We start from the raw sequence: 12119 nt of genomic DNA, 5'->3' as shown, positions 1-12119 counted from the left end.
TTTAGAGAAACAAGACAGAGTAGTGCATATATTAAAGAGGATCAAGTTCACAAATAGGAAATTAAAACTGTGATTACTGAAATTAAAAAGTGTACTGGTGCCTGACCAGGCAGTGGTGCAGTGCATACAGTATTGGACTGGGACGCAGAGGACCCAGGCTTGAAACCCTGAGGTTGCCGGCTTGAGCGCAGGCTCATCCGGCTTGAGCACCAAGTAGCTGGCTTGAGCTGGGATCATAGACAGGACCCCATAGTTGCTGGCTTGAGTCCAAGGTCGCTGGCTTGAGCAAGGGGTTACTTGCTCTGCTGTAGCCCCCCGGTCAAGGCACATATGAGAAAGCAATCAGTGAACAACTAAGGTGCTGCAATGAAGAATTGATGCTTCTCATCTCTCTCTCTTCCTGTCTGCCTGCCTCTATCTGTCCCTCTCTCTGTCTCTGTTACAAAAAAAAAAAAAAAGCAGCAGTGTACTGGTGACAATACAGGGGCCAGCCAGTCTCCTGGCCTTCTTGCAGCGGTGTCCAGCCTCCCTGCCCCCAAGCTGTCCTCTACTTCTATGCTCAGCTTTACTTTTCCTAATTTACTGGAAAGATAGGTCTCTTCTGTGTTTTAGTACCAGTAGGATATCCCGGAAGGGCAGGTTTCACTGGAAAGGTAAAAGCTGGGAATACTGGTGTGAAAGGGTTCAGCGTGTTCACTTTGCCCAACCTTTGCCTATAATAGATAAGGAGAACGAGGCCTCAACGCAAAGTTCATTATGTATTCTGTGGCCTGGTCTTCAGTATTCTGAGCAAATCTAGCTTCTTCATAAGCAGTTCAGAACTAGGTTTTGTAGAGCTTCCCACTTCTGTAGATGGGAATAAGTTTGACTGTTCCACTAGTAAGCTCTCTGAGAGGTCTTTGGGGCCAGAAGGCCAGCCAGGTCCTCTGCGTGACCTTTCTTAGTACCCCTCTCTGCAGAACAGGGATGATAACAGTGTGTCATTAGGGCTTCTGTGAAGATTCATTGGACTAATACAAGTGAGGTGCCCAGAACACCCTAGCACATAATAATGCTGGCTGAGGATAGAAAGATTACCTCTTATTATTGACTTAAATCACACTTCTACCTTTCTAGTGCTTGCAAGCGGCTCAACAAATACTTGATTTAGTGTCCAGTACAAAAAGCCACTTAGGAGTTATATCCTAAGTCATACATGTGGTTTAGGAAATTAACATCACGATATTTTGCTTTCAGTCTTTTCCAGACCATGTATACAAAGACCGATCCACGACTTGGCAAATTGCAGCATTAAAAGTGTGATAGCAGCAGAAATTCTACCCCAGGGGTTTGCCATCTAATCCATAAGAAACACAGCCACAGGCAGTGAAAAGAAAGCTGATCTGTTCTAACGCAACGCAGGCATCTTTAGAGAGAAGCAAATTTCTTTTTACTCTGATTGCCCTTTTTAAACATCCTGACAATAATCAAAGAGACTAGTCCAGGTCAGAACTGAAAAACCTTATCAGGTTTATATTGCTATAAACATAAAATTTTTAAATGGACAAATTTCATGTGAAATTTAAAAGAACAGGGACGGGTTTGGTTTCAGAGATCTCTCTGCAGACCAGTCTGGTTTCTACAAGGTCCAGAGAGGACAAGGTGGGTCTCGCAGTGAGGCCTCGTGGGTGCAGCCACAGCCCGAGCACCACAAGCACAATCAGAGCCTTTCTGACCCGATGGGGGCAGCTCTACGGGAAGGCAAGGACAGCAGTATCTTACTCCCCTCATGGCAGAACCTCACCAGAGGTGCTGCTCTCCTCTCCTGGCTTCCCAGGCTTCAGACGTGGATGTAAGCAACTCTATCGATGATGGGAGACGGTATACTCAGAACCTGGGTTAAAAATGAGTCACATGCTTCAAACTAAACCCCCTCTTCCTCTTGAGAACCCCTCCCCCATCCCACTTGGGCTTAATCAGTCACCTTGCAGAATGAATTATGTCACCGTGGTTCTCTCGTATTGTAAACAGAAACCGTCTCCCTGTCATGGATATTAGTATTTTGGACCTACTCTACAGCCTGCAGCTTGAGCAGGGGCCATTTACTGTGAGTAACCTTCACGTTCCTCTGTGTCGCCCGCCCCTGCCGATCAGGCCCACTCTCCTCAGGAAGCCTATCCTGACTCTTGCACCCACTCAGTGATCTCTCCCGCCTAACCCGCTGCTGGGTTAGAGCGTGGAAGCATGGATACATTGATGGCATGGGTCAGGCACTGTCATATGATTGTGCTGTGCCCCTAAATGGACCTGTGCCCTGAGAAGGAAATGACTCCCCCACACAGACCGATGACACATGGCACTCCATTGACAGTGTAGGTAAAAAATGACCCTTAAGAAGCCCAAGGAGGAAGGCAAATCTGCTCACCTCTGTCAGCACTGCCTTTTTTTCATCGTATCTGGCTTGTAGGCTGGTATGGTTTGCTTGCAGCTGTAGATGAAAAATAAAAGACACCTGCAGTCATTTGATTCTTACAACAAAGACATGCAAATCTCCCCACTGCTCGAATGAAAAAATGGAAGCTCAGAAAGATTTAAATTGAGCAAACCTAAAAATTTTAGAAAGGTTGCCAACAACAAATAAAGAAAACTCATACATAATTAGCACCAACTACATGTCAAGAGATACAGTAGATATCTCTGCATAAATACTATCAGTGAACCTGATATTCAGTGGAATACTATCCTTATTTTACAGATGGTAGATACAGACTCAGAAGGGTTAAATTACTTGACTGAAGCTTCATAGCTGAAAACTGATCAAGCCCTGATTTAAATTCAGGTCTAACTTGTCTGTATGGCTACAACTGATTTGGTGAACCAACACCCCATTCACAGAACACAAACTGCGTTTCAGCTCTTAGGATTCTAGCACAGAGTAGGAGTGGCGGGCACACAATGCAAGATAGAAGGACTCAGGACTTCAACACTAAGAGAAAGAATTAGCTTTACGTTCAAAGTTACATAGACTGTAAGTGTGCATCTAAAAAATGTCACTTCCCTTTTCCTTACTAAGAAGGTATAACCTTGTGCTGCCTATGAACTTTTAGAAATCTGCAAACAGCCCATTAAAAGTTCAAAGGGCCTGACCAGGCAGTGGCACAGTGGATAGAGCGTTGGACTGGGATGCCAAGGACCCAGGCTTGAGACCCCGAGGTCACCAGCTTGAGCGTGCACTCATCTGGTTTGAGCAGAAACCCACCAGCTTGGACCCAAGGTCACTGGCTTGAGCAAGGGGTTACTCAGTCTGCTGAAGGCCCGCGGTCAAGGCACATATGAGAAAACAATCAATGAACAACTAAGGTGTTGCAATGAAAAACTAATGATTGATGCTTCTCATCTCTCTCCGTTCCTGTCTGTCTGTCCCTATCTGTCCCTCTCTCTGGTTCTCTGTCTCTGTAAAAAAAAAAAAGTTCAAAGGTTTTGTACTTTTCTACTTTTAAAAATGGGAAGTGGCAGAAAATCATCATCAGGTTCTTTGTTACCTGTGTACAAATTAACGAGACATTGTATCCTGTATCTCAAGTAATGTCAAAATAACTTGCCCCATCCTTGAACCTATAAGCAACTTCTTGAGATTTATGTCATCTTCAGAAATCATTACTCCTTAATCATACTTCAGACAGTTACACTTGACCCGAGTCTATCAGGAAGCAGACTCAAACAGAGCAGAAGTGATACTGAAGGGGGCAGCAGGGCTCTGCCTTCTCCCTCTTCAAAGGAAACCATATGCAAGGAGTTTTCATGAACCTGCCTATAATCGGTAGGTGAGAGTATTTCTGGAGAAAATTTTCTTTTTTTTTCTATTGAAATACTAGTAACTTAACTCTTTTTTAACAAAGTATTTTTTTATTTTATTTTATTTTTTTATTTATTCATTTTAGAGAGGAGAGGGAGACAGAGAGAGAGAGATAGAGGAGAGACAGAGAGAGAGAAGGGGGGAGGAGCTGGAAGCATCAACTCCCATATGTGCCTTGACCAGGCAAGCCCAGGGTTTCAAACCGGCAACCTCAGCATTTCCAGGTCAACGCTTTATCCACTGCACCACCACAGGTCAGGGTAGTAACTTAACTCTTGATGCTCTGTGGAGTTCCAGGAAGGGGTCCTGGCATTTCCCCACCTCTCACCCCTGCATTCGCTCACCTATTTGACCTCTGAGGTGAGTGGAGGAGGCACAAACATGACAGTTGTTGCCTTCCAACACTGGATCAATAAATCAGGGATCAGAGCAAAAAATGAGAAGGCCAGCAGGAGAGACAGGCCCAGCCACCTGACTCATCAGGGAGTTCAGGAAGGAAAGCTTCCCCGATAGACTCACACAAGCTAGGCCTGGCAGGGAAGCAGATGTGTGCTAAGGATGGAAGGCTCATCTCTTCTCTAGTTAATTTGACTAATAAGTTTTCCTCTTCTCGTCATCTGACCATATTTTCTAGAAATGTGAATAGCTAGGCTTAGTTTTCATCTTGCTATAGTTCTCCATGATTCTCCTACTTCCATTTTCTTTTTCATGAACCTTCATTACCCCCAAAATTCAGAGGCTGGCTAATATGATATTTTCTTTCTTGATTCCTCTTTCTCCCATCAGTGTCCAGGGTCTTCCCAGCTGTCGACTGGCTACACATAGTTTGGTGCCATTGAGGCACATTCCCTTTCTGGGAAAGATGTGATGTCCTCTATGAGGTGGGCCATGAGATGCCCTCTACTTCTTTTGCTTTCAGCCCTCCTCCACTCCTCCACTGGGCGAAGGCCTTCTCCAGGGTTCTTAGCACTAAGGCCATGAGTGCATCTTGGTTGCTATCCTCTGCATTTCCTTGTAGAAGAGGCTCTTAGATCTGCAGTTTCGATTCTCTCATATACTATCAGCAGAAATGTGCACTGGTAAAATAACTGATGAAAAACTTGACAGTTCTTAGCAAAATTGAAAATGCAAATATCTATTTTTTGATCCAGCAATTTTACTTTCTAAAATCTATCTTAAAGACATTTTCATATTTGCATAAAGATGGCATGAAGATATTTTGCATAAAGATGGCATGAAGATATTCATGGCAGCATACTGCAATTGGGAAAGAAGTTTTGGAAAAACCCCCATAAGTAGGGGATAGGTTAAAAAAATTATGGTACATGTATATTATGTCACAATATGCAGTCATTAGAAAGAATGAGGTAGATCTGTAGGTACAAACCATGGTTCCAGTGCTAACAAACTGTGTGACCAAGTGAAAAATTACTTCATTTCTGTGTGTCAATTTTCTTATTTGTAAAATGAGGATAGTCTATGGCACTATTGAAATGCACCTGATCTCATCTGATCTCATCAGCTAAGCAGGGTCAGGACTGGTTAGTACTTGGATGGGAAAGGATAGTAACAGTACCTTCTTCTTCATAAGGATGCAGTGTGAACTGAATGAGTTAATTAAAAAAAACCCACCTGTGCCTGACCAGGTGGTGGCACAGTGGGTAGAGCATCACACTGGGACACAGAGGACCCAGGGTCAAGAACCCCCAAGATTGCCGGCTTGAGAGAGGGCTCACCAACTTGAGCACGGGGTTGCTGGCTTGAGTGTGGGATCACAGACATGAACCTATGGTCACTGGCTTGAGTCAAAGGTCACTGGCTTGAAGCCCAAGGTCGCTGGCTTGAGCAAGGGGTCACTGGCTCGGCTGTAGCCCCCCAGTCAAAGCATTTAAGAGGAAATAATCAATGAATAACTAAGGAGCCGCAATGAAGAATGGATGCTTCTCATCCCTCTCTCTGTCACCAAAAAACAACAAAAACAATACCCACCTGTAATTACTTGGTAAAAATGTCCTTATTTGCCATTATTAATACTGAAAGAGAGCTATCTGTGATAGAGTAAGTGAAGAATTCCATTTAGTACCCAGACAACCCACTGTCCCCAGGTGAATGGCCATAGATAAGTGCTTGTAAAGGCTAGAAGATAAAGGCTGGCTCTAAGAAGTAGAACATTTTTATCATTTTTTAAATGTACTTCTATACTATTTGGTTTATTTACAGTAAGGCCTGTATGATTCCTATAATTAAAAAAAATGTGGTTGAAGCATTTAAAAATTGATAGAGACAGAAAAAAATGTGTTTAGCACACCTACCCATATACACATACAAAACTCGCCATTCAGTGCACAGCAAGAAGTGAGTGCAGGTGCCCACAGGCCTGAAGAGGTGGCCAGGGAGGCAGTCAGGGAGAGAGGTCGGAATTCTTAATCAAAGGCTTGTTGCTAGGATTGTTGTTTGTTGCCCCTATGACTTTGCACAGACAGAATCAGAGACTATTAGAAGATGAAAACATTCTGCAGACCAGGTAGCCTAGAGGTGAGCAACCGTTTACAGCAGGACAAATTTCAAGACAGTAACAAAGTTTAGAGGCTTCAGATTTTTTTGATAGAACATTTCAAATTAAAATGAGTTTACTAAGTTACCTAGAAGAAAGACATATTCTTATAGCTCAAATCATTTTTTTAGAAAAAAAAGTTTATAAAAATGTTGATGTTGGGTTTTTTTGAGGAAGAGAGAGAGGGACATCAACTTTTTGCTCCACTTAATTGTGCCCTTGACTGCTTCTCATATGTGCCTTGGGTGGGCCTCCAACTGGTGCCCTTGGGATCAAGCTGGTGCCTTCGGGGTCAAGACAGCACCCTCAGAATTGAGCTGGTGACCTCAGGATTGGTGACCCCAGGATTGAGCTGGTGATGCCAGGATCAAGCTGGCAACCCCAGGCTTGAGAAAGCAACCCCAGGATCGAATGGGTGACTGGAGGTCCAGGCCAATGCTCTGTCCACCTCAGCCAGGGCTAATAATGTTGGTTTTAAATCTTTATGAAACATTCATACTTAAGCTTATTTGGAAATATTTTCATCTTTGGTTTCTTATATTTGCATAAAGCTTTGGGTCATAAAAAGTGTATTACTAATTATATTTGAAGCAATCTCTCTAGGCACATTTTTATCATCTGAATCGCCTAAACTCAATGTGATATGTGACCCTGGGCAAATCGCAACCACCCTAGCACATTTTCCTTATCCAGTTGACCTAGCTACACAGGCAGGGGTCACTGCATATGCTGGTCATCTTTATTTATACTAACCACTGCAATAATGATCATTAGCCCTTACTGACGGCCTGCTAAATATTAGGCAGTATGCCAAAAAGGTAACGGGCTCTGGTAAATGCAGGCTCAGAGAGGCTTGCCCTTTCAGCTGGACTCAGAGTGTTCCAGGAACGCCACTAGAATGAGGCTCAGTGCTCCTTATCTTCAAGTTTAGACAGGAGTTAAAAAAAAAACAGAACAAAAAACAAAACGAAAAAACTACTCATGCTGAGATAATCTGGCTCATGGGGTCTGCAACATCCTCAAAACTGTCCTCCTTCAGAGGACAATGACATTCTAATGGATAAAGCCTCATCCTTGATTCACGCTCAGCTTGATGCTGCGAATTCTTTTTGAACCAATCCTTTCCAGGTTCTTTTCACTAGCAAGGGTCAGGAGTAAAGATGATACTCTCTGGGCTGAGAATTAAAATGCCTGAACAAATTATTGAGTGAAAATCAATTTATAGTTCACTCTGGAATCCTTGTTTCTTCATGGTTCAGAGCAGTTGGTAGAACCGGGCTATTGTCTGTTCAGCTGTGGTAGAACAAATTCTACACTTGATCTTAGCCACAAGGCCGAGAAGTGATGGCTACAACAAATTCTAATAGAAAAATTCAATAAAAGAAATTACTGGGTAGGACCATTTGATATAGCACTATCTTTTGAATATGTGGGATTTGAAAGATGAAAACTGCACAAGTTAAAAATGCCAAACTGGCACCCATTTTTAGAAAATAGATTGTTGTAGGAACTACTTGTGAACTGTTCTTTAGAAAACCATATTCATTTCCACTATCTTCTGCTACCTGTATTTTTCTAAGTAATTAAATTTTACTGGCAATGAAACTGAACCATGTAACATTTTGTCTTCTAATGACTCCTGAGTCATACTCCCCAGCTTCTCTTATGTCTACCTTTCAAGGCAAATACATGAAGGTCTTTTATAAAGCTCCATCTGTCATCAGGTATTACAAAATGCCATCTCCTCAAGCTCTCTTAAAAAGGACCTTGTTTCCTCCATTTCCCCTACCAACACGAGTCAAAGCCACCAAAGGCTCATGTCTGGACTTCTGCATCAGCCTCCCAAGGGTTCTTCTCCCCAATCCCCTCCTCACCCCAAACCAATTAATTCCTGCTCCCACAGCAAACAGAATGGTTTTTGGCAAATGAGATTATGCTAATCTACTACTTAAACCTTCCAATGGCTCCCATTGTCTTTAACATGATCTTGAAGGTCTTGTCCGAGCATACTCTGCTGACCAGCTGTCTCACTCATGACTCTCCAGCTACAAAAGAGAAATTAGCCAGGACCCTTCCTCTCCCAGGTCTTAGTTCAGATGGTTGCACAGTCCTCACCCCAGCCCCCACACCTCCAGTGCAGACTTCCTGCCAAGCCCATGCCTACTCATCTGGCCAGCTGCAGTCTCCCTAGACCCACGGTCAGGCCAGGTCTCCCCAGCAGTCACTCTCGAGGCTTCTTCAAGCACTCATCACAGCTGTAACTAAATGCTGTGTGAGGTTTGTTTAGTGTGTGTCTCCCATTACTACCTTAAGATCTTGAAAGCGGGGATCATAACTTGTTCTTTGTTTATCCACAAGCCTAGTTTAGCTCCTAGCACACAGAAGTACTAAGTAAATATTTGTGAACTAATAAAAGCTACTCCTGCCCTGTGATCTTCTTCTAGAATAAGAGGCTGGCAAACTTTTCCTGTAAAGGGTCAGATAATAAGTATTTCAGGCTTTGAGGCCATGTGGTCTCTGCTGCACCTACTCAACTCTGCCACTGGAGCTTGAAAGTAGACACAAAAAATATGTAACATATGGGTGTACATGTCTTCCAACAAAACTTTATTTATAAAAACAAGTGGAGACTGGGCTGGCACGAAGGTCACATTATACTGACCCCGGTTCTGGAACCTCCTTTGACCATTCTACCTCAAAGATCTTAACTTCTTCACCAATTTTTCCCTTCTTAAAAAATAATTTCATTTTACTTAAAGTTATAAAGAGAAAACACCAACCTCTCCCAGATGTTTAGTCTTCTGCAGAATCTGCTTGTTCAAGGAAATGACTTTTCGATGGTGAAGTTGGGAGGTTCCTAATTTTTCTGGACTTTCTTCAGCTGATAGCTCAGATTGCTGCAAAAAACAGGGAGAATAAATCCAAAGGATTTAATTAGTCCACCTTGGTTCATGTAAGACCGCTCCATCCCTGCTCAGTCTAGGTAGAGTACTGTTGGCTCCTGTGCAAACCCCAGGTCCAAAGAAGGAGATTTGGGGACAATGCTCCATTCCTATAAATGAAATCTGCATTCCTGGCAGAGGGGATGGCATGTGCAGGAGCGCAGGAATATGTGACTGGTTACGCTGATATCACATAGGCAATGGGACATCATCAAGGGTCTTAATCCGGCTACACTGACATCTTCATAATATCATTCTACAGTTATCAAGGATGAACTGATTCACTTTCATCAAAGTATTATAAGCATATAGTTAAAAAGTTTAAACATTCAGAAGCCCTTACAATGAAAAGCAACAGTCTCCAAACTTGTTTTTCCCCATCTATGGGCTTTTAATATTTCTCCTTTCCTGGTGTTCATGTAGCCTAGATTTGAGAGGGATAAAAGTTGCTGACAGAGGCAAGTAGAAAATTCCTGAAATTACATACATAAAAAGGGAATGGAGAAGAAAGACTGAACAGGACATAAAGATGGTCAGGAAAGAAAGTAATGCAGAGATTTCTGGATTGGGTGATGAGGTGAATGTAGCAACATTACCAAGAGATCACACAAAGAAGGAAGCAGCCTGGTGTAGACACTGAACACAGACACATGCCTTAGGACCCCAATGAGAAGCCCCAGAAAGAGAAAAAGGTGGACCTGGAGAGGCCACTGCATCTGAGTGTACCTGGCCCACGTGCAGCTGAGTGCAGAGCAAGGGCCCTGCTTGGCCTGGAGTGAGCTGGCAGGGCAAGGTCACTGAAACAACTTTAAGGCTGTTCGTGGTAATGACGCCAGAAGCAGGGTCAGCACTGACATGGTGGACAGTGTTGGACTGGGATAAGAAAGGATCCAGGTTCGAAGCCCCAAGAGATCATCAGCCTGAAAACAAGCTTGGAGTCACTGTGTCTCCATCAGAGCACAATGTCTCACCCGGCCTAAACTTTATTTATGTCTTTCTGTTTTCCTTAATCCTCCGTTGCTCCCAATCAGGTCTTCACTTTCCCACGCTGGTCGCAGCATGGACCCTGTTGCAATAGGTGTACTGAGAATATTTGTTGGATGATTATAGATAGCTTTATTAAACAGTTAAATGCCCATTATACCCACATTTCTGTTTTTACTGGAAGCATCCCAATTTTAAGCGAATCAGTGATTTTGAGCCCAAGTACAACAAAACAGTTTTAATATTTGATTTTACCCTGTATGTTTCAACAGTGATCACAGGCTTGAAAGTCTGAAAAATTTACCCATTGGGAAGAGACAGGAAGTTGAGGAGGAGGAGAAATTAGATGGCAGAGTCATCATTTACTTTGGCTGAGGATTTTTCCCTGAGCAATTCAGCAGCATTATTAACAGATGATGAGTTTTTGCTGCTTAACTACTTGGACATAGGAAATGACCTGCCAGGACATGGCTGCATAAAACAGTAAGGAACATCATTTTCTACCTTGTGGGCTGGGAGGCCATAAAGGAAATAGAAATACTAAGCATTTGATTTTGCAACACATCTAGGCTTGAAACCTAGATGGGGGGGTTCTGGAAAATTAACTAACATATTCCAGCTTATTTGGATTTATGAGATTGGAGTTACTTTTTTTTTTTGTATTTTTCCGGAGCTGGAAATGGGGAGAGACAGTCAGACAGACTCCCGCATGCGCCCCGACCGGGATCCACCCGGCACGCCCACCAGGGGCAATGCTCTGCCCACCAGGGGGCGATGCTCTGCCCCTCCGGGGCGTCGCTCTGTCGCGACCACAGCCACTCTAGTGCCTGGAGCAGAGGCCGAGGAGCCATCCCCAGCGCCCGGGCCATCTTTGCTCCAATGGAGCCTTGCTGCGGGAGGGGAAGAGAGAGACAGAGAGGAAGGAGAGGGGGAGGGGTGGAGAAGCAGATGGGCGCTTCTCCTGTGTGCCCTGGCCGGGAATCGAACCCGGGACCCCTGCACGCCAGGCCGATGCTCTACCACTGAGCCAACTGGCCAGGGCTGGAGTTACCTTTTAAAGATGCAATTGGACACATCAAGATATCTATAACTTGTGGTCTGGGGAAGGAGAATGGTGTCTGAAAAGTATCTAAGTACAAAAAAGGGGAGAAAGACGGAAGACTATCCCTTCTCAATTTCTAAACCACTTGTCAGAAACAGAATTATAATTAACTAATTATATCTGCTCTACTTTGACTGCATTATCTTAAACTGTGTTATTAATTTGCCACTTTGCTATGCATTTAGTAGCTTTTTTCTTATAATTTCAGATTTGGATTTTTATATCCAACTTAGATTCTCTGACCCTGATTTCTAAAGTGTCACTGGAAAATCCTCAAAGCATTTTACCTTACTATCAATAGCAGAATAACATAAGCCTTTTATCTCACAATTTATTGACATCTGAAATAGAATTAATTCCCCATTCACAGGAACTACCTCACGTGGTATGTCTCGGTTTGATGTTCGGATTATCTTGAGTCTGGCTTTGGGCCAAAATAAGCTGTGGGTAGCCAGGCTTTGGAGGGTCGTGTCTCGCTCACCTCCCAGCCTTCAAGTCTGCAGGGGTGAGTTCACACTCATTCAGCACTATTCTGCACCTTGGGCATGGGTTAGATGATGTCTCTAAGTCTTAGTGGGTTTTTCTGCCAATTAACTAATTTTATGGCCAAAGTTCCAAGAGAATGAAAACTGTATTTCCTACCAGCTTCCACACCCCCTTATCAGTGTACCTGGTATACACATAGCTTTTTTTTTTTAACTA

The 12119-nt window shown here is 43.4% G+C and overlaps 1 protein-coding gene and 1 pseudogene across 2 annotated transcripts in view; both read right to left on the bottom strand.

Annotated features, from left to right (window-relative positions):
- Window positions 1-12119, bottom strand: part of CCDC93 (coiled-coil domain containing 93) — a 101279-nt gene that overhangs the window by 34962 nt on the left and 54198 nt on the right. For both annotated transcript variants that reach the window (XM_066345798.1, XM_066345796.1), the window contains exons 12-13: window positions 9170-9286; window positions 2405-2467 (exon numbers count right to left, since the gene is read on the bottom strand). In XM_066345798.1, the coding sequence (XP_066201895.1) occupies window positions 2405-2467; window positions 9170-9286 (180 nt within the window). The remainder of the gene's footprint in view (window positions 1-2404; window positions 2468-9169; window positions 9287-12119) is intronic.
- Window positions 7592-7735, bottom strand: LOC136379160 (U2 spliceosomal RNA; annotated as a pseudogene).

The sequence above is a fragment of the Saccopteryx leptura genome, chromosome 7 (genome assembly GCF_036850995.1).
Source record: "Saccopteryx leptura isolate mSacLep1 chromosome 7, mSacLep1_pri_phased_curated, whole genome shotgun sequence".
In the NCBI taxonomy this organism is placed as follows: domain Eukaryota; kingdom Metazoa; phylum Chordata; class Mammalia; order Chiroptera; family Emballonuridae; genus Saccopteryx; species Saccopteryx leptura.
The sequence above is the reverse complement of the archived record's forward strand: the minus strand, read 5'-3'. Positions and strand labels throughout refer to the sequence as shown.